We start from the raw sequence: 23,027 nt of genomic DNA on the forward strand, positions 1-23,027 counted from the left end.
TCAACAATGAGTTTTCCTTGTCCATAGATTTCCACACCTAAATCAGTCATCTGATCTATTTATTCTTTCTATGTAATGAATTTATTCTTTCCATATAATGAATCATCTATCTAGCCCTTCCTTTCCATTTTGATTGCCAGTGTCAAAACCTTATTCCCTAGGCCAAGATGTGAGGCAATTAAAAGAGAGAGGTGGGGGGACAGAATAAGTATTTAACATCTACACCATGCTAAGTACTTTTCAAATATCTTATTTGATCCTCACAACAACCCTGGGAAGTAGGTGCTATTATTATTCCCATTTTAATGGAAAGAAAATTTAGGCAAACAAATTTCATGACTTGCCCAGAGTCAGGTGACTAGCAAATGTCTGAAGCTAAACCTGAGCTCAGGTCTTTTCTGGCCCCAAGGCCCAGTGCCTTGTCCATTGTGCCACCTAGCTACCTCTAGAAAAGAACCCAAATAAAAGAATATTTTAGGGAAAAAGGACATGGTGCAGGTAGTAATTTGAGAGAGTTAAGAGGATACCACATTGACTTAGTTTTGAAGGTTCACTAGGGCTTTTGGGGGCAGAAAAAATATTCATACTTCCCTATCTACCTTTCCTACCATTTAGCAATAATTTTTTTTTTACATGAATGATTCTGTGGCTAATCAGTAGCCACATCAGGGAAGTTAAAGACAACCTCATGCATAAAACTCAGTAACAAACTTTATTAAAGAATATTTAGAGTAAAAAGATGGCCATGGGTGGTAATACTAATTACATAGTTGCTGGTTCTCTCAGTACTTGTGAGAGGTGTGTTCTTATCTGGCCTGTGGAGTTTTGAATTCTTATTCTAAAATAGTTTTCATGAGGTATTCAATATATGAAAGTAGCAAAATGGTTTCTCAGAATTTTCTCCTTATGTCCCATCTCAACCAGTGACTTTTCACCAGTTTCTTTACTTCCCAGGGATACCAGAACAATGTTTATTAATAAAGAAGCTGTTAAATTTTGCCTCTACTCCAAAATCCATGATTTGGGATCTCTTAGCATTACACTTCACTAAGGGGAAAAATATGGAGAAAAAGAAAGGGAACAGTCAGAAGCTGGTTTCTACCATGGTTGATTTTATGAGTTTATCATGAGAGGTGAATTGAATTTATGTTTCCAAAGAAAATATGTAACATCTGTAATACCAGTGACAATCATTTAATATCATTTTTGGACCTCAATAAGGGCCAGATTCTGAACTAATCAAGTAGAAGAAGAGCCTGGACCTGACAGTTTCTTTGTTCTCTGAGTAAACTCAGAAAATACCTCTCCTTCCTATGTCAACAAGACCAGATGGGGTTGGCTTAAGAACACTCTTTATAAAACCCTTAACCTGAGACACTATCTTGAATAATGGGACTTTTCTTAATATTTTACGGACACATACTATGTTATGGCATGTTAATGGTAAAGAAAACACAGATATTCTGGGTTGTAATTTCAATTGATACTTTGTCAACTCTCTTATCTTATTGTATTTACCACCTATTCAATTAAGATTATCACTTAGCCTGTTTGCCTTTTTAGCCAAACTTTCAGGTCGACATCAGAAAGATTGTACATCAATCAAGGGAATTCCTTTAAAAGAATTTATATCATGTCATTTTACAAAGAAAATAAGGAATGTGGCCCACTTGGAATGGGATGAAACCTGGAGTACTGGCCAATGGGAGGCAGGCAGGAAATTCGAATTGGAAACATGGCATAAAAAGTTTGCATTGGTCTAAACAAATGTAGCAGTCCATTAGGAACTACCGGTTCATCCAGAGGGAAATGAACGTGAAAATTAATAAAAACTTTCCTGATTTCACAACAAGCATTGTTCTTTGTTTAAAATGAGCATGTTTCTCACATTTATTATTCACTCAAAGAGATGAAGCCTTCTCTCATCACCTTGGATTGGGGTCTTACTCAGCTTTTCTTATCTGGGTATTCCCAGAGCTGGTAACAGCAAAAAGAAACAAAGAAAACAACAAATATGTCATTAAGATTGTCTATGGTCTGAAGTTCTTGACTCATAATATTATGCTTTTCAACACCAGTCTGCAAACTTCAAAGCACACTATCTATAATGCACTCAATAAATAGGTGAGCAGTCATTCAGGGTTTTGTCAGTATTTTATATGTTAAAGTGTCTTGCATCTATGAAATGGATCAGGAGGTAAATCTAGGAGCTTAAAAAAGGCTAACAAAACATATGGCAAATATGACAAATCCAAGAGCCTGTGGGAGGCAGAAAAAGAAGTGAAGCTTAAGATCTTGAAATCAGCATGTGGTCAGGGAGGATATACCATGAAGGTCAGTACTAGGTCATGGTTTGTCTTCCGCAATTTCTTCATGTAAGAAAGCGTTAGTTTATGGTGATGTCTTTCCCTTGCTCTCTGGGTCCATACTGCCATATTCCCTATCACCAGTCACCCTAGGAAAGGACTTTAATGCTTCATGCTTTGAGTTTTGAAATAGCCTCTTAATATATCTCATTGCACTTCATGCAGCTCACTATGGCCAAGGAAAGCTATCTACAACATTTCTTGGATCATATTCCTTTTGTGCTTGAAAATTTTCAGTAGTTCCCTATTGCCAGTTTAAAATAGATTCCCAATTCATAGACTAGTAACATTTAAAGCCCTCCTGAGCCTGATATTTACCTACTGTATATTTCTTAGAGCCTTCCCTCCCCCCTCACCCCATGCCTCTGCTCTGGTCAAACTGGTCTACTCATTAGTCCCTGAATGTCTTGTGCTTTCCCTTGTCCATTTTTTTACTCCATTTGGAATATCTTCCCTATTTTCTACCAATAAAACCCTATTTATCTTTCGAGGTTGAGAACAAATCTAAAAATTCACATGGTGAAACAGATAATTAACTTATGTTAATAGAGTAGAGTTTTAGAAATAAAATGTTGATGAAGTAATCTGGAAATTTTAACAAAATGACTTTTCTAAATGTAATTTAATTGATGTATTTCTTTGGTACTATCCATTTCAGGGCTGTTTACTTTACTTTGTAATTTTCCAGATGGCAGGGATTCTGTCAGTTAATGCCTAATTAAATTCTAAAAATCCCTATTGTTTATGATGATAATCAACCTATAACTATAGGTTGTCCAGGACGTGAAGGTATAAAAGTGTTAAGTGGAAGAAGAAAAATGAAAAAGGAGAAAAGAGAGCTTCTTATTCCATGAGCCATTCCTACCACCTGTACTTGCAGCTGCTATTTCTGATGGAAAGCCACAAATGGCTTCTGAGGTTATCACTGTATTTAATCCTTCCTTCAAAGGAAGGCTCACTTTGTTTTGTATATATCACATACAGATGAGCAAAATGAGGCAGAGGGAAAAGTTTAATATCCTCAGAGCCCTCTTACAATAGCTAGGAATCATCATGATAATCATGTCCTGCCCTCTTGGAGTCGGCTTTGTTGCTACAATACCAAAGCAGAAAACAAGGATCTGCCACGGCTAATAATTGCAGGAATAGAGGTGAGGTTCTCAAACTGTCATGTGGTGCATTGGGAAGAGTAGTTAATCAAAGCTGGATCACAGGATCCACTAAGGCATTGATGTACCTTAGCAGTTATCTAATCCAATCCTTTCATTTGACAGTGAAATTAAAGGGAAACGAGATTAATTGAATTGTCCAAGGTGGCAAAATAAAGATTTGACCTCTGCTTTTCAGATAATAAAATCAGTGAACTTACTTCCACAATACATTGCATCATACTTTATACACTCAGGTTCCCTAGTCTCTGGGGAGTCAAGCTGGGTCCCTAGTATCAATATGTTTTAGACTAAAGTATGAATTTATATCCCTTTATCATATAATATACACACAATTATCTTATATCCCACATAACAAATATATATCATATCATACCATACCATATCATACTATATCCTTCTTTTATACATGCCTGCAGTGTGATTGCTTAGTATCTGGGTGGGTGGTTCTCCAATTTCTAGTTCAACGTTAATCGCTGCCATTCTCTTCTTCCGTCGGCCGTTTTCTCTAATTATTTTGGTGATGCGAATTTTGTTGACTGGTATCCTCAGGAATGAGGCAAGATTTCTAACCAGATTACGAGAACTATAAAAATGATCTTCTGTGATAGCCGGTAATTTAAAGGAAACAAATAGGACTGCAGTGGTATGAACTTCAACAGGAGTAGGTCCTTTAACTAAAAGGTAAAGCATCTGGTAGGTTCTGTCAAAATAGTTTTCACCTGAGATAGCAGAATTCAGGCTAGGAAGGTATTCTCCTGTTTAGGAAAACAGCCAGAAATTCAAGATGCTTTGTCTATTCCATTTATCATGTAGCATTTAGTACTTTGAATTTAGAGAATTTAGAAAATTTAATTCTTAGATTTTATCACTTTGTTCCTTGTTATACTATTGATACAGAAAATGAAAACACACTAGTTTAGCAACATACTATTAACATTAACAACAACAATGATATACTAGCATTGAATTTATTACAAATCACTCTATAAATAGGTATTAAATCTATCATAAAAGGATCAAATCACCCTATTTGCTATATAAATGATATACCTATGTCTTTTTTATTCCCAGCACCTAGAGTGGTGAATGAAGTATATAAAAAAGCATTTATTCATGTAGTTCTATTTAGATGTTTAATTTTCAACCTGATTAAAAATTCAATTCATCAAAAATGCCTACTATGTGCCAAGCATTTGCTAAGCACTGGAGATACAAAAGGCAAAAATTACAAAAATCAACTTGGCTTTCACTGTCATATGATTTCCTTTATACCTCTTATCAACTATTACAAAGAACACCTGCACTGCAAAGCTTGCTATTTTCACTAAAAACAAAAGTACATAATAAAACAAAGTTTGAAAGTGTGTATTATAAGTCTCACAGGCACATTATTGCCATAATACCGATTTACTGTTCATCTTACAGAAGGCTTGGAGAATTCCAAACAAACATATCCCCCTGCTCCCCAGGACTGTTTTCTTCAAAGGTAAGAGAATTCACATGAAATTTATTACTGTTTTAATATTGTCCAAGAATTTGTGGCTGGTTCATTGCAACATAATAAATATATTTTAAAAAAGATAAACTTGCATAAGACTAATATAATGTGAAACTCTCAGGATAAAGGAAAAGGAATTTTTAAATTTAGAAAAACCAGGCACTTTGTTGCACCCTTTAAAATCAAACAACCATCATAGTCCAGTGGTGGGTATCAGATTTGGAGTCAGAGGACTTTACTACAAATGTTGACTTTGAAAGTCAGTAGCTATTCAACCTCTTGGTAAATTAACTAGCATTTCTGGGTCTTACTTCCTAATTTGTAAAATGAGAGAATTGAATTATATGGTCCCTTTTAGGTTTAAAAAAAAAATCACTTTTACAAGGTGATCAATGGAAAAGGCAAGGTTTGGCTACAGGGAGCAGAGCCAGGAACACTATATGGAAGCTGCCAAGGCAAATTCTGGATTGGTGAAAGAAAAAAAAACAATAGTAATCAGATCTATCCAAAAGCAGAATGAACTTGGGAGGCAGTAATTCATGTGTTCCCAACTAGAGATCTTCAAGCAGACTGTATCACCATCAAGAGGGCATATTGTAGGAGAGACTCTCAGTCTGGCATGAGTTAAACTAGAAGATTTATGAATCCTCTTCCATATGAGAAATTATAAGATTCTGTGATCACTCTCCACTATGCTTTGAGATAGTGTTATTTGTGGGTGTATTTGTTATAATGTTTTTACCCCTCAGAATAACTGTGGAGTATGTATATGTATATATATATGTATATATATATGTATGTATGTATGTGTGTATGTATATTGACCTTTGCAGTTAATGATTATTTATAACTAATTGGAATTGATCATTTCATTCTTTAAAAGATGAAGAAAGCAAACAATTGATCAATTGATTAACAAACATTTATTAATTACAAAAATTTTAAATTAAACATTTTAAAAAATGTTTTTACTTATGTTTACTTATTCATTATTTATTTATTTATTATTATTTATTATGTTTACTAATGTTTAAGTGCCGTGTTACAGGCTGGACAAAAAAAAAAAGATGAGAAGTGTTTTAGTAACGAAGGAAACTCCAGCCCTACGCCTGATTCAGAGCAACAAAAAAGAAGTCATGGCTGAACAAGAAAACAAAGGAATGTTGGGGACAAATGATCACAAAATCATAGGTTTAGAGCTAGAAAGGACCTCAGAATTAACCCTTGCAACCCTTTTATTTTACACATGAGGAAGCTGAGGCCCAGTGACTTGGGCAGGGTTTCAATGGTAGTGAAGCAGTAGGGCCAGGATTCAAATGCAGGTTCTCTGACTCCAAATTCTATGATCTTTTCATGGAAATCTTCCATCTCAGTTCACTTCCCTCTTCTTTGTTACCACAAATTCATTGAGTGAGGGGAATTTCAATGGAAAGACCCAGATGAACTATTTAACAGGATAATGAAAGACATTATTTTTGAGCCATGGTTAGAAAACTTTGAAAGATTGTGGAGAATGGAACTGATGTCATAGGGTGTGTGAGAGGCAAATAACACACCAGTTTTTAAAAGAAGATACATGTAGCACAAGTATGGTATGGTCTTACCTATATGAGTAGTACCCTATGGGCATGATGCTTGTCAAGGTGCCCATAGCCTCCTTCACTCTCTTTGGGCTGACTTATTCAACTCTGATCTGTACTCACATTGGCAGGTCTTGGGGATATGGAGGGTCAGAGTCATATTCACAGAGCACAGTCACATTCACAGCCAACTGGCTATGAGTCACTACTCTTTTTCCTTTAGGATAATCCTGGACTGTGAAATAATATATTCTGACTATTGGCCACTTTAGCTTCTAAGACCCCACTAATGTGCTTTCAGTGATACAAAATCAGTCACAATTACATGATTAACTCTTATTTTTTATGCGTTTTTGGTACTGTAATTTCAGGAGGATTACCTGATTCTAGGTGAATGTTAAATTCACAGTCCTTCTGTTGATGATTCCATACTGTATTTTTAGGACAAACCAGAGAATTGTTCACATAGACATCCAGACGCTGAAGAGTTGAAAAAAAAATTGCTACTCGAACAGCCTGTTAAAAATAAATGACATAAATATATAGCCCTTGTTTCCTTTAAAATATAGAATATAAAGTACAATTGTAGATTCCTAAAAGCCAAGGTCTGTGGGTTCGTTTCTTTGTATAATTATCTACCTAATACAGTGTGTGTGTTTGTCCTTCGTTGCCAAAGAAGACCATGCCCTCAGAGAAATAATGACTTGACTTTGTTTTTTGAGTGAGGGAGGGCTGTGCAGGTCACCAGCCTCACTTCTCCTCCAGAGCCATCTGAATCCAGTGACCAGATATTCATCAGGATGACTGGAGATGACCCAGGATGAGGCAATTGGGGCTAAGTGACTTGCCCAAGGTCACGCAGCTAGTGAGTGTCAAGTGTCTGAGGTGAGATTTGAACTCAGGTCCTCCTGACTCCTGCACTGGTGCTCTATCTACTGCACCACAATTAATGCTTTAAAAATATTTAGTTCTGTAATGAATTTCATTTTTGAAAATAAGCACATCTAACATTGCCTAATTAAAATGAAGTTAACCGATAGAAAATTTAGCAATGTATTGAAAGTCAGTCAGTAGACCTATGAAAAATAATATGTTCTGCCTCTTCTTTCCACACATTTTTGTTTCAATGCCATACTTATGTTCTCTTAATATAATATGAGATGTAACTCTAAATTGAACTGCTTTCTAATTTTGAATCATCTTTAAAAAATGACTAAAATGTCCATACCCTTTGACTCAGGGTTTGTCTTCTGAGTCATATACTCATAGAGATCAAAGACAGAAAGGCCCTATATCCACAAAAATATGTACAAGAATGCTTTGTGTGTGTGTGGTAGCAAAGAACTGGAAAGAAATCAGATGTCCACTGATAGTGAATAGTAAACATTGTCATACATGAATGTACTGGAATATTACTACAGTAGGAAATAACAAATACTGAGAATATCAGAGAAGCATAGGAAGACTTATAGGAACTGATGTGGGATGAAATAAATTGAGTTAGGAATACAATATTACTCTGACTACAACAATGGAAATGAGGAAAAAATCTTTAGAAAGAAAACTGAATACTCTCAAAATTACAATGATAAAACTTGACCTAAGAAGAGAGATTAGGAAGTATAAGTCTCTCCCTTCTTTGAAGAAGTGAAGAACTATGGATATGGTATATGACATATATTATCTGACTTGGTTAATATGTTGGTTCATTTGGCATTGAATTTTTTCCCTTTTTATTTTCTATTTTTTGTTACAAGAGGGCAGCTCTCTGGGTAGGGAAGAGAGGAGGGACATATTCAGAAATGAAGGTAATAATCTAAAAAATATATCAACAAATATTTTTAAAATATATAGCCTCCCTTCTACTTTTAAGCAAGAAAAACAGAGCACATGCATTCAAATTCTATTGTCTGCTTCATCTAGTTACCATCCTTCTGCTCAAAACATTTTTGAAACTTCTATTTTGGAACTGTCTTTAGAGCTAATTTATTAAGTCAAATAATAAAATTAATTTCATTAAAAATTTATTTTAGCTAGTATTTGTATAGTACTTCAACCTTTACAAAGTGCTTCACAAATATTCCCTCATTTGATCCTCAAACAACTCCTGGGAGGTTAGTACTATTATTATCCCCATTTTACAGATGAAGAGACTAAGACAGAAATTAAGTGACATGTGTAGGAGCACACGGCTAGGAAATGTCTGACATTAACTCTTAACTGAAGTCTCCTTGACTCCAGGTGTAGCACTTTATTCTCTGCATCAGCTACTTACTACTACCTCATCTTTTTTTTTTTTTTTTATGAAGAATGATAGTGAAGACTGATCTTTCCAAGCTTGAGCTAATTCATTATATTTATCTCCTAAAATTTTTATCAAGCTTCCAAAAAGCAAAGTCATTCAAGGATTTATAGCTCTTATGGTATCATCAGAAGTGTTGGGAAGAATGCCATAATCATTAGAAATAATAAATGTACCCTAATAGATCCTATGGTCAGGGTCTATTTTAAAATGGATACCACTATTTGAGTTAATTTTGGTGTGATTCTTTAAAAATATCTCATAATGTAGCATAATGTGGTGTTAAGAACAGTGATCTAGAGACAAGACTTGGATTCAGTTCCAGCCTCTATTACTTACTAACAGCATGACCTTGGAGAAATAACTTAATTTCTTTGGATTGCAGTTTTCTCATCTGTAAAATGGTAGTAGTAATATTTGTACTACCCATAGTACTGAGTCGTGACAAAAGTTCTTCCTAACCATAAACTGCTATGGGAATGTTAGCTTTTTTATACTCATATTACAGCTACGTGGGTAGAGAAAGAAGTATAGGAAGGTGATAATATTATGTGCTGTTGGAATTCTATAGGGTTATTAAAGTTAATATATGAGTTCTTAGTTAAATATAATTTTAATAGCCTAATGTTGTATGAAGATTATCCGATTCCTTTGGGAATCTGTGAAAGAGGCAATATCATGGTGATTAGACATCTTGACATACCCATGCCTTCCTCCTTCCCTGATGCAAATCTGAATGCCTCATTCCATAATGTTATTTCCCATGTCCTGCCACAGATCTTCCATAAAGAAGCTGTTCATTTAGCCCATTAGTTTATTTCCTTTGATTCTTTTAAAATCTTCTGAGCGCTATTGTACTACTCAGGCAATTGTTATGTCTCATTCTTGTCACAGAGGCAGACAGGTGGTACAGTATATACAATACTGGGCCTGGAGTCAGGAAGACTCAACTAGAGTTTAAATCTGGCCACACATACTAACTGTGTGGCACGGGGTAGTCACTTAACCTTATTTACCTCAGTTTCCTCATCTGTAAAATGACCAGGAAAAGGAAATGGCAAATCACTTCAGTATCTTTGCCAAGAAATGGGATCATGAAGAGTTGGACGTGACTGAACAACAACAAATTCTTGTTACATTACTAGCCCATATCCTTTGCTATCTCTCCATAACGTTGATAATGTCTTCTAAGTTATTTCTAACAAGCAAATCATTATTTTCAAATAACCATTATAAAATTATTAAAAATTCTTCTATTCTTACCATTTTAACGTGTTTAAAATGAACATATTTTCTATTTCATCAAAAGCCTTTTCTGCAATTATTGACATGGTCTTACTATTTTTATGGGTTTTCTTTTTATTGTGATATATAATATTGGCTGGTTTGCTAAAATGAACCATGCTTGCATACCTGATATGAGTCCCACTTGAATACAGTGAATCAATTTCTTAAACATTATATTATTATTTTCTTCCAGTATTTATTTGGTATTTTTGCACCAATATTTATTAATTATATTGGTCTGTCTCCCACAAATTTCTGCACTGCTGCTTCATCACGGTGTGGATGTGACCCTACATTTTCAAAGTCTCTCCAGTAGACTGAGTCTACTTTATGAGAACAAGTCTAGCAAAATATGCAAAAGCCAATCATTAGCATGTTGAACTCTTAGTGATGAATTCTTTGTCCATGGCAATCCATGAGGTAATGGGTTGGGCCCAGGATTAAACAGGAGGAAAGTAAGCTGGACTGTCTTTGAGGAACTACAAAATTTTCTCTTTTAATAAACCCAAACTTCTTCTATGTATAAGGTATATTTTTAAAATAGTAATACTCTCTATTAGCGTTGCTGTATGATTTCAGTTCATGGAACACTGTAGTCTCTGAAGACTTAAAAATGAGTAGCATACAGAAGACTATGGATAGGCTTTTAATGCGTATGATCAAGTTACATGACAAATAAGGAACTGTGAAGGAGAATCAGAATAAAGAATGACATCAGAAAAAATGATGGGCTGGTCTTTTGGTGAGAGAGGGATAATGAGCTAAGCACATGTGCTCCACTGGCATCCTTAATATGTTAGAAGAAACTGAGGAAGGTCCCTAAGCGTGTTGAGGGGAGATTCTGTGTTAGATTTATGGGAGAAAGGGGATGAGTAGCATAAGATGGTCATACATTGATTGATTGTGATCCATATAATAGGAGGAACATTCACATCAATGAGGTCACAGATATTTCATTGTGAGTCTCTATATCATATTCCAGCTCATTCTACTTAAAAATTTTTTAAACAAGTATTTATTAAGTGTCTATTCCAGGCACAAGGGGCAGCTTGGTGATGCAGTGTATAGAGCACCAGTACAGGATTCAGGAGGACCTGAGTTCAAATCTCACCTCAGAGACTTGACACTAACTAGCTGTGTGACCTTGGGCAAGTCACTTAACCCCAACTGCCTCATTCTGGGTCACCTCCAGTCATCCTAATGAATATCTGGTCACTGGATTCAGATGGCTCTGGAGGAGAAGTGAGGTTGGTGACCTGCACAGCCCTCCCGAACTCAAAACAAAGTCAAGTGCAAGTCATATCATTATTTCTCTGATGGCATGGTCTTTGACAATGAAGGACAAACACACCCATACACACACAAACACACACACATTCTAGGCACAATGCTAAATGCTTTATAAAAATTACATCATTTTATCATCAGTATAACCTTGAGAGGGAGGTGCTAGTATCACCTCCACTCTACTGATGAGAAAACTGAGGCAGAGGTTAAATGACTTGCCCAAGGTCACACAGCTACTAAGTGTCTGAAGTTAGTTTTGAACTAAGGGCTTTCTCATTCTAAGTTCAGGGTTCTATGCATAGTATCAACTAGATGCCTCTGTTCTTGGTCACATGAAAACTGTAATTAACACATTTTTGATATACAATATTTTTCTTCTGAGCTGCTTACAAATTTTTCTGCAACTGTAGTTTTAGAGTTTGAAACAATGTTAGTGTGAAGTGAATCTGGGATTTATCTCTATTGGTATCCTGTGGATTCTGTCAATCTGTAATCTATCCTTTAATTTTAATAAATCCATGAAATTTGGGGGCATGATTTCTTGAAATATTATGGACAGATTCCATCTTTATTCATACTTTTGGGTAGTTTAATAACTCCTAGATTATCTCTGGCAATACTTTTTCTCATTAAGATGTCACTTTATTCCAGTTATGTTAATGCTTGAGTTTTTTTTGTTGTTTCTGCTATTTTGAAGTCCAATGTAACAATTAATTTCTCAATAAATCTAGTTTTATTTATATCATCTATGGATCATTCCAAGTTGTCAGTTTCATTATGAGATTTTCATCTTTGTAGGCTTGCTTTTTTATTTAGTGTACTTATTATTCCTCCTCTTCTTCATTTAAGATAGTCTCTAAGCCACTTTTCTATTCAGCTATGAATTCTTTATACCTTCTGGCTTCATTTATAGCAAGGTCCTAGTATAAAGTAGAGATAACAATTAATTTTTTCCAGTAGCCCACTCAATGGGGGGCAAAGTATGAGTATGCACAAATATATGCACAAAAATTCACCTAATTTTAGTAAGGAGCTGTTTCTGGCCATAATTAATCAAAGATGATACTACATGATGATAAGTCTTCTTCTTGGCTGCAGACTTAGAGGAACCAATGACTTAAGTTAGTCAGAACTGAACGTACACATAAGAGGCAAAGCATCCATTGGCTAAAGGAACACTTAGTTCATTAGTTATTATGGCAATGATTGAAATAACTTTCTAACCAAGAAACAAAAGATGCTCATTTTCAAATACTTCTTAATGGTTTTGAGGATATATTGCAAGTTCAGTTTATGCATCTTAACAAATTGTACTTAGCAACGAAAGCCACTTTCTGTTGTACCTTGTTCTTTTCCAAATCTCTCATCTTTGCTTCTCTAAGATTGGCATAATTAGTTTAAAATCCATCATTATACTACTAGTAGAAAGGCTAATCTCACTAATCTAAATTCCACCACTGCTGTCCTTATACAGAGAGTTGGGAGGAGGGCTGGGTTTTTGTTCATATGCTGGTGAAAGTCAGTCCAACCTCCTACGTTTTTAGCCATGTCCTTTTCTACTCCAGAAACTTGAAGGTTTTTTTTAAGCAAGGATTTCACTGGTTTCCCTTCAGGGCCACTGAATCCTTTCTTCCCTCTGCTGTTCCCTAGACATCACCAGTGCTCTGAGAAAAGTCCCCAGCACCTCCATCATTTGAATGTAGGGTCCTCATATATCTGTATTGCCCCTGCTTGCTTAGGAGTCAGGTAGTTTCTTTCCTTGGTAGGTTCCAGGAAGCAGGACTCCGCACTGTCCAGAGGGTCAGGTATGTGCTTCTTCCCAACTGGCCAAGAGCACGTTTGTTTCTGTTTTGGTGTGTGTGTGTGTGTGTGTGTGTGTGTGTGTGTGTGTGTGTGTGTGTGTGTGTGTGTGTGTGTGTGTATGCATGTGTGTGTGTTTAATTTGTTTTTACCTTAGGCAAATAAGTATCCTAAGCTGGATATGTCCACTCAGTAACTGTGTGAATTCAGGATGTGAGAAAAAAAACAAAATGGAGGCAGTAGGAATGCCCTCTGGAGAAGAACCTTTAGACAGATGTGGAAAAAAACAGAGGAAGGCAAAAGCTTCAGGGAGTGAGAGCCTCTAGTGAGGAAAGAGAAACGCTGGCTGTAAACTCCACAGAGGAACTCACTCTCAAGGCTGGTGCCCTGCAGGGAGCTGCATATAAAGGAAACTTGATGAGGACTTGGAGAAAAGAATTTAGATTGTCCCACGTAGCTGAACCCACACATAGACTGCTGGGCTCGCAGTCAGAAGACCTGAGTCCGAACGTGGTCTCAGATACTTACTATTTGTTCTCTCAAAGATGATCAAAGTTCTGGACAGTTTAGGCCATATTGTCATACACTTGAGGAAAGACTGGGAGAAAGCCTCAAACTCTACCATATAATCTTTTTGTGATAGGGTCCAGTATGCCAGAAAGAGCAGTTATCTGCTTACTTGAGTTTGGTAGCATGATCCTTGCAACCTACATCTGAGCCCATGTACTTATTCATAGCTCCTCGATTTTACATCATCCTTTCCCAATAAGGGAGTCACACAGTATAGTAGGGACCCCAAGGCTCAGAGTAATTGGGGGACCACTGGAGCTTGTATTATGGGCCATAGATTTGCTGACATATTTTTCCAATTTGTCAATGATCATGCTTAAAGATAGCATTGACAGCTTCAGTCTGAGCAGTTACTCTCTAGGGATAATTCCACTTTAAGATTTCTGTGTGTGTGTGTGTGTGTGTGTGTGTGTGTGTGTGTGTGTTCACATTTTACCTCTAGTTAAACTGGTGTTTTAGGGATTAAGACTCTATAGAGCACTGAAATGTTGGGTAATAGATGGGGGTGGAAACCAAAACTGGCTTTCAATGGTAGGGGGAACCTACTTGTGGGAGGAGAAGGAAGGGATGGAGAGAGAAGATGGGGAAAAAAGGGGGTAGAGATGCTGCCTCTGCTAGTCAGGGGTCTAGTTTTTTCAAACTCCATCCTAGGCCATCACAGTCATCTTGACTTTCGTCTTACTGCTGGACTTCCATGAAAGTAAGGCTGATGACTTTGTCTCACTTAAATCTAATTCGTATGCAAGTCAAGACATCATTTTGAGATGTCATTGGTGTTCTTCAAGGCTCTTTGTCACCCTATTTGCCTTCTTTTGATTTGCTTAGCTCGTCAATGCCCTTTCTTGAATATAGTACCCATGACTGGATTAAATAAGTAGCTGTAAGGGGAAAACGTAGCTGGGACAAAATTTTGTAGCTATATTTAGGAAAGGTTTAATGATATTCTGTCTTACCTTGTTTTGCTCAACATTAAGCAACATTAGTCGAAGATTCTGAGGACTGGTGCCAGTAAAATAAATTTCATAGGATTTATTTAGGGCAACAATGCTGTGAAATAGTGACAACCTCCTCTGACATGTGTATCCAGCACACCAGCCATGATCCTGTGGACCTAAAAAACAGTGAAAGGTCACCTTTCTCCAATCTTAAAAATATATTATAAACCTCTCTAAGAAAATTTAGGATAATTTGCCTGAATTATGCAATTAAGCCCTTGTTAGACATAATACTTGCAAAAACTCCTGCATAGTAATTAATCTAAAAAAGAAAATAGCCATAATGAAGCTCAGCACTTGTATAAAATTATCAGAGTGAGATACTTAACAATGGAACTTATTATCCTTACCCCAAAGTGACCTCTTCAGGTCACTGTCATCTGTCTGCTTGTCAAAAGAATAGAAATTTCAGAGTTATCTTCAACTCCTCATTTTTCCATAGCCCACATATCCAAATGACTATAAGTTTTGTTGATCCTAGCTCCACATGATATCTCGCATTGATCCCCTTCTCTACTTATACTGCAACTTTTCAAGTTCAGGCCCTCATCACTTCTTGCAAGTAACATTGCAAAAGTCTCTTGATTGGTCCCTACTACATGCTCATCCCCTCTCCAATTCATCTTCCACATAGCTGTCAAAGCACAGCTGACCATGTCATGCCTCTGTTCAATAAACTCCAGTAACTTCCTATTATATCTGAGATTCAAAAGCTCCTCTTTTGCGTTTAAATCCCTTTCCAACCTAGTTCTAACTACCTATCCAGTCTTATTAAGTCACTATACTCTCAGTCTACTTCTAGTCCAGCCAAACTGGAGATTTTGCTGTTCCTCACATATGACATCACATTCTAGTCTTCATGCCTTTGAATAGACTTACCCCAATGCTTGAATGCATTCTCTCCTCCCCTCTGCTTCTTAGAATCCCTAATTTTCTTACAAAGACCATTTCAAATGCTACCTCTTTTGTCCTCCTACTCAAAATTACTTTTTATTTATTTTATTTGCATTTTATGTGTAATTGCATGAGTACATGTGATTTACTCCCATAGGATATAAATTCCTTGAGGTCAGGGACTATTTCATTTTCGTCTTTGTGTCTTCATTCCCTAGCAAAATGCATAGTAGCACATAGTGGCTGCTTAGTACGTCGTCAAAGCTCTAAGCCCTATGTACGCTGGCAAATTTAGAGCTAACTTGTCAATTTTCCCTTTCTTAGACTATGTTTGTTAGATGCTGCAACGTAAATAATATTTGCATGCAGCAAAACACCCCTTTAGAGAACTATATAGGCTCTAAGTGGGGTAAACTTATTAATGTAGGGTTAAATGAAGCACACTACATAAAAGATTCTAAGTGTGACTAGTTTAAATTTTTGGGTATGTTTTTGAACTTGTGGTGAACAAGAGTGAAGTAGGCAGCACTGTTATATTTTTCAATGGAAACTTCTATTATATGTTTTATAACACTGACATGCCCTCAATCAGTTTCACATTAATCTTATACCTGTCATAATTCCTAAACTTCTTATCTATTCACTTACTTATTTTGATATAATTTGAATTACTTTAAAAATTTAAAACTTTGAAATAAACTCTTAATTTGGTCTTATTATGGAGGTAACTTTTTGATATTATTCTGTGTAATGGACAATTTTTATGTGCCTTCTCTTGTTGAGTGATTAATTAACACCAATGAGGAAATGGACTTTGAGTATTCAGTAACTTGATCATGACATAAAGCTTGTGAATGTTCCAAGAACAATTAAAACCCAGGTTTTGCTTGACTTCAGGTATTAAACCCCACTGCCTTGTTACAAGATCCCTACACATATTTAGAAGATAGGATGTTTGGGAGCCTTATGAACACATCTCAAGAATGATTTCCTGTTTTTTGACTTCATTCTAAAAAATTGAATCCTTGTGAAATCTGTTGTCCTTTTCTGGAATACTAGCTACAGAAATTTGAAGCAAATAGAATAAGCTTCAGCAACCAATTGGCCTCAAGGAAATTCTATCCATTTGGCAAGAACACCCAATAGAGCAGCTCCTGTTCCTCAACCTCTGGACAGTCCACTCAGAGCACAATAGATGGCTTTCCATTCAGGCCCAGGTTTTTTGGGTAGTTTTTTTGGTTATACATGTGCCATATCAAAGTCTAATGTTCATAGAAAAAATATTTCCCCATTACTTCAATTTTGAAATGTCTGGGATAATAAATGTATGAAACCTTGACTGAAATACTGAATAATGGATCTTGATATAGTTATTCATAAGCTTTTATTGAATTTCCTGCCTTCATGAAGAATTATCAATATTCAGAGCTGAACTTCAGTCAGAATTATAAATCAGCCCAAATTTAGAATGCAAAAGTAATGCATTTCCCCAAGTAACCCTTTTATTTATCAACTTATAGGAATATATCCTACTTTGAGAACACCTCTTTTGTGTCCTTAATGTGTGTGTATTGGGGTAGAAGGAGGTGGAATAGGATTGAACAAAACTATTAGGCATGTAGGTATGGGTTAAAAGTGGAAATACAAAAAATCATACTATAAAACATATGGAACTTGATTTTTACATAGGTGTTATAGTGGATAGAGAACTGGACTTAGAGTCAGGAAGACCCGAGTTTAAATCCTGCCTTTGTGACTAGCTTTGTGACTCTGGGAAGGTCACAACCTCTCTCAGCCTCAGTTTCCTCATCTATAAAATGGAAATAACAATATGACCTAATAGAGTTGTGAGGATCAAATGAGATAAAATATGTAAAGCTCTTTACAAACCTTGAAGTGCTAAATAAATGATTATTTGATTATATTATTATTATTGATAAGCTCAAGACTTGAATGAACCTCATATATTTCTATACTGTATACTAGACTAAGTGGATCCAAATCCACGGAAGTGGGGGAAGTGGAGGTGTGGGTGGTGAGCTGACCATGGCACCTATACTCAGCACAGTCTATTGTATATAACAAACACTCTATAAATGTTTTCTTATCCAAATTACATTAAAAAGACTTCATATGGATTCAACTATACCAGGACTAGCTGAGAATAGTCTTGGTGGATGTAAGTCATTAGTTCCATATCTTTAGGGAGTTTGCAAGACTGATTGTACTCTAATTTCCAAGATGTACCTTAAAGTTTTTTTTTTTCCCAGAATGAAAAATTTCCAAGTTGTAGATACGTCCCTTGGGGTTCTTTACATGTTATTCATCGAATGTTATTTACCTTTTAATTCATATAAGGCAAATTACAGTGTTTAAAAAGGCAGGAATATTTTCTCCCATTTATTTTTAGTCAACTTTTCCCCAATACAAATAGGAAGAGCATGATTACATGTGACTTTTTATTTAAATATGGTCAATTTGAAATAGTTGCTCTACTTCACTAATAAGTCTGGAAATCTAAATAGTCAAGTTTTTTTCTTGAATATAGCTATGTTTTTTTTTTTAACTTGCAAGTGGAAAACATGGAGGGAAAAGATTTGGGTAAAGAATGATTAGTGAATAATAATATAATTAATCAGTTAAAATTATATAGTTATATATATAATATAATAATATGGTTAATACATAATATGATAAAGAAATAGCTAATATATAATAATATAGTTAATAATTAAACATTATATAGTTAATTAGTAAAAAATTTAGCAGATATTTGTTCAATGTCTCATATTAATATAGCCTATTTTGAGTGAATGCTTACCATTAATAAGATCAACATAACCATCAGCAAATATAGCCACCGGAGAAAGTCTTCGTATTTCTGTGTCAGAATCCAGGCTTTCAATAACCATCATGGCATATTCCATCCCAAAGCATTGGTAGCTCTGCCACTCAGATATATATTTACAAGTAGAATCTCTAACGATTCCTAGAATCAGATGTGTATACAGTTTTGTCAATGAAAACAAAATCTCTTCAGATACATGAATCATTTCTTACTGTAACAATTATATAAGGTATATTAATAAGGAAAGATTATCTCCAGCTATTGGTCTAGTGTGTTTTCATTGCAAAGAATATGTTTTGCTTTAAAAACAAGAAAATCTCCTCAAACCTTTATATGGCGCTTTCTCTGAAACAGGTATTTTGCTGCCATTCAAGTATGTGAGCATCACTTTAGGAATTCTATAGTCTCCAACTCCAAACTGATTATTTCCATTCCATTCATATTCAGCTTGGGGTATCACTGAACCAGGTCTCCCCAGGAAAGAGCCATCAATGTCTTTAAGAAAAGCTTTCTTTTTGGCATCACAGACCATGTCTACACAATCTGATGGATTCACTTTACTGGGCAAAAAAAGGCAATATTAATCATTACTTAGTAACATCAGTACTCACTCACTTGCCCATCAACATCCCACGGAATATTTTAAAATATTCACTATAACTAAATGGAATATATAACTAACATTTTGCTGAAGTCTATATTTCAACTGTTGTGAATTTCTTTAAAATTTCAGTAAGGCAAACCATTTTTTGGAATATAATAATAAAATGATTCTGGCATGCCAAGTATCATTGAGTTCAATGTTTGTGGAGTGTTGGCAATATTCCATGTACTTATTTGTTAAGCATGTAAATGGTATTATGTGCAGAACAGAACGGAATTGCCTTTCTTTGTATTCTTCATGCTTAGCACGCTGTCTGGCATGTAGTAGGCATTTCATAAATGCTTGTTTAAATAACTGATAGGATATTAAAATGCCCCTTCCATTGGTGGTTTTCTTATTTTTTATTAGGAACCAGAAGACTGAAACAGGATTGATAGTCATTAATATTAGTAACCATTGCTTTAAAGCAGCAGTTCTCAAACCAACATCTGAGAATCCCTGAGTGTTCCCAAGACCCTTTTGGGTGTGTGTGGGGTGAGCTTCATCAAAGGCCCTTGAGATCAAAACCACAAGAGATCTTCATATTCATACAAAGATTTTCCCCTCAGTTTTTTACATGGCTACAAACACAAGTGGTGCTGAAAAGTGTTAATTTTTTTACTCTTATGTTTCATCCTGGACGACTATGTAACATTTGCATTGATGTTTCCTGTTTCAATCTTCTGGTTCCTAATAAAGCAAAAGCAAAAGTGGGTAAAACTACTGGCACCATAGCAAGAATCAAGTCAGTGACAACAAACTGTATTAGTAACTGTATTTGTCACTGCCACACACTAGCAATTTTTAAAAAAAATGCAGTTTCACTTAAGAAGGTCTTTGATGAAGCAATAAAATTATCAATTTTAATAAATCTCAACTGTTGATTATATGTCTTTTTAACAGTTTGTGTTATAAAATGGGAAGTATTCATTAAGTATTTCTGCTGCCTACCAAAGTCCAACGGTTGCCTCAAGGAGAAGCACTTGTCTGATTGTTCGAATTTCAAGTTGAATTTTCTACCTTTTTTTTTCACTGAATACTATTTTTACCTGAAAGAACAACTAACAGACAGACTACAGCTATTCAGATGGGTTTTTGGCAGACATTTCCTCAAAAACAAATGAAGTGAGCCTGTCACTTCAAGGAAGATAACTGAAAGCATTTGTTGCCAATGTTAAAATTCACGCTTGTAAGTAAAATTAAAAAATTTTGGAAAATGTGAATCTTCCACAATGAGTTTAGCGGCATCGCAATACTCCAAACTTTTTTGATCAGATTGGTGGTAATATTTATGATTGTGATTTTTGATATGATATAATGAAATGTGCCAACATTTGGAAGATCTGCATAACTCACTGAACCAACATTTCCCACATGACCAATATGTGACCAATCATATCTGAATAATAAATCCATTCAAGGTACAAGACTGACTAACAAATTTTAACATAGCAGTATGTGAAAAGTTCATTAATAGCCATATCAATTCATATTATTCATTGCAACTACCTTTTAAGAAGCTACTACTTGTTGAGTATTAGTATAGTATCAAAGAATAATATCCCCAGTTGAAGGAGGACCTAAACAACAATGGAAAAATATATGATGGGCCTAAGCAGGCTGTAACATGCTACAGCATGTTACATGTTAGCATATTACCAATGATAGTGGCTAGCATGCATGACATAACCCCCACACACACATACAGAAGTCTTCAAGGAGACATAAGATTAGAAAAAAGAAGCATAACTATGATGAAGCAAGAACAAAGAGACATGCCCAGAGACATATAATACACTTGTGCTGATATCAACAAAATATCAAAAGAATAAAGAACAAGAGAGCTTCTAGAAAGACATGAGAAAGAACAGCATATGAAGAGAAGACATAGACGAGTTGTGATTTGCCAGGGGAGGTATCCACTTGGATGAAATCAGGAATCTGTAGGGATTTTTAAAAGTCATTTTAAAATAGGGTTAATAAGTCCCAAGGGAATGGGCTTTATATTGTATATGTTGCATTAAGTCAAACATATTAAGGGCACTTTCATTTCATTCAGTCACAGAAACAGTAATCATTAGTTACACTACTTGGGAAAAAATAGCATTTCTTAATATAGATCACAATTTTGTTAAATGACAGAAATCTTAGATTTCCCTGCATCAGAAGTTTATAAAGGGTAATTTGAATGGCTTAATGCATTTACCCAGCATCCTCTGATCTATTATACTGTCTTGGTCTTTTATCCAGTTCTGAGATGCCACAGAATCAAATAGACAGAGAATTTTAAACAAAATGATAACATTTTTGTAGCTTTTCATATCTAGCATTATAGATTCTTTTAAGAAATCAACAGCTTCAAATACACCTTGTTCAACCCGCTGTCCTTTGTGACTACAACAATTTTTATTAGTCTGTCATTACATCTCTTTATTTGTAATAAGAGACAAATTAAAAATTCCAAGCACATTGTTTTCACAGACAAAAAGTGCTGAGGCAGGAAGGGTAAATGTGGTATAATAGGTAATAAATATCTGAGTAATTCTGGGAACTGAATTATAGTAATAGGCAAGGAAGTTCACATACCCAGTTTAGCTCATCATACATCCATGAATCAACAAGTATTTTTTAAATGTCTGCTGCGTGTCAGGATGGTGCTGGGTTCTGGGGATATATATAGAATGAAGGAAATAATCCTTACTTGTAAGAAGTTTATATTCTATAGTGGAGACAATAAATACATATACATGTGCGTGTGTGACATATACACACATCCATATACATCCAATAAGGATATAAATACATGTAGAAGAAATACGAAGAGAACGTAAACAAATACAAAGAAGTCAAATACATGGTAACTAGAGAGGGAGGGCACTAGCAGTTGGGGCAATCAGGAAGGGTTTCAGGCAGAAGGTGGTGCTTGAGCTATGTCTTTAAGAAAGAGAGAGAGATTTCATGAGGAAGAAGTAAGAAGGGAATGAATTCCAGGCATAGGGGACAGCTAGTACAATGGCATAGAGATGGGAGATGGAGCCTTGTGTATGAAGAACAGAGAGAAGGTCAGTTTTGCTAGATTCCAGAGTGCAGGAATAGAAGTAGCATTTAGTGTGCCTGAAAAGATAAATTTGGACCAGGTCATAAAGCTAAACAAATAAGCTTAAATATGATTATATAAACAATTAGAAGCCATTGAAGTTGATCGAATAGGAGAATGCCATGGTTCATCTACATTTAAGAAAAATCACTTTGGAAGCAGTGTTTAGGATAAGCTAGAATGGGGAAAGACTTGAGATAAGGAGACTGGTTGAGAGGCTATTGTAATAATCTACACAACAGGTGAGCAAAGCCTGAACTAAGGTGATAGCTGTGTGAGTAGAGAGAAGGGGTTGCATGTGAAAGATGACCAACGAGAAAAATGGCAGATTTTGCAATTGCTTAGATACGTATGGTGAGTCAGAATAAGTAGAGGATAATGCTGAAGTTAGAAACCAGGATACTGGAAGAATGGTGGCGCCTTGGACAGAAATAGGAGAATTAGACAGAAAATGGTTGGATTGTTTTGGGGGAATTGAGAATGAGTTCTGTTCTTGATGTGTTGAGTTTGAGGTACATCCAGAACTCCAGCTGGAGATTTCCAACAAGAGGTTAATAATGGGTGATTGAAGCCCAGAGGAGAAACTGAGCTTGGGAGTCATCAGCTATAAGATGATAAATAACCTTATGGGAACCGATGAGTCACCAGGAGAAAGCATATAGAGGGAAAAGACTAGGGTGTCTAAGAA

General features: G+C 35.6%; 1 protein-coding gene across 4 annotated transcripts in view; it reads right to left on the bottom strand.

Annotated features, from left to right (window-relative positions):
• Window positions 1-23,027, bottom strand: part of PKHD1L1 (PKHD1 like 1) — a 193,900-nt gene that overhangs the window by 22,095 nt on the left and 148,778 nt on the right. For 3 of the 4 annotated variants that reach the window (XM_072603266.1, XM_072603267.1, XM_072603265.1), the window contains 5 exons: window positions 18,927-19,159; window positions 18,573-18,740; window positions 14,816-14,973; window positions 6,997-7,132; window positions 3,949-4,293 (listed from right to left, as the gene is read on the bottom strand). In XM_072603266.1, coding sequence (XP_072459367.1) covers window positions 3,949-4,293; window positions 6,997-7,132; window positions 14,816-14,973; window positions 18,573-18,740; window positions 18,927-19,159 — 1,040 coding nt within the window. Of the gene's footprint in view, window positions 1-3,948; window positions 4,294-6,996; window positions 7,133-14,815; window positions 14,974-18,572; window positions 18,741-18,926; window positions 19,160-21,811; window positions 21,907-23,027 lie in introns of those variants that run through there. The other variant, XM_072603268.1, reaches the window with a different exon arrangement.

This window comes from Notamacropus eugenii, chromosome 4, assembly GCF_028372415.1.
Source record: "Notamacropus eugenii isolate mMacEug1 chromosome 4, mMacEug1.pri_v2, whole genome shotgun sequence".
Lineage (NCBI taxonomy): Eukaryota > Metazoa > Chordata > Mammalia > Diprotodontia > Macropodidae > Notamacropus > Notamacropus eugenii.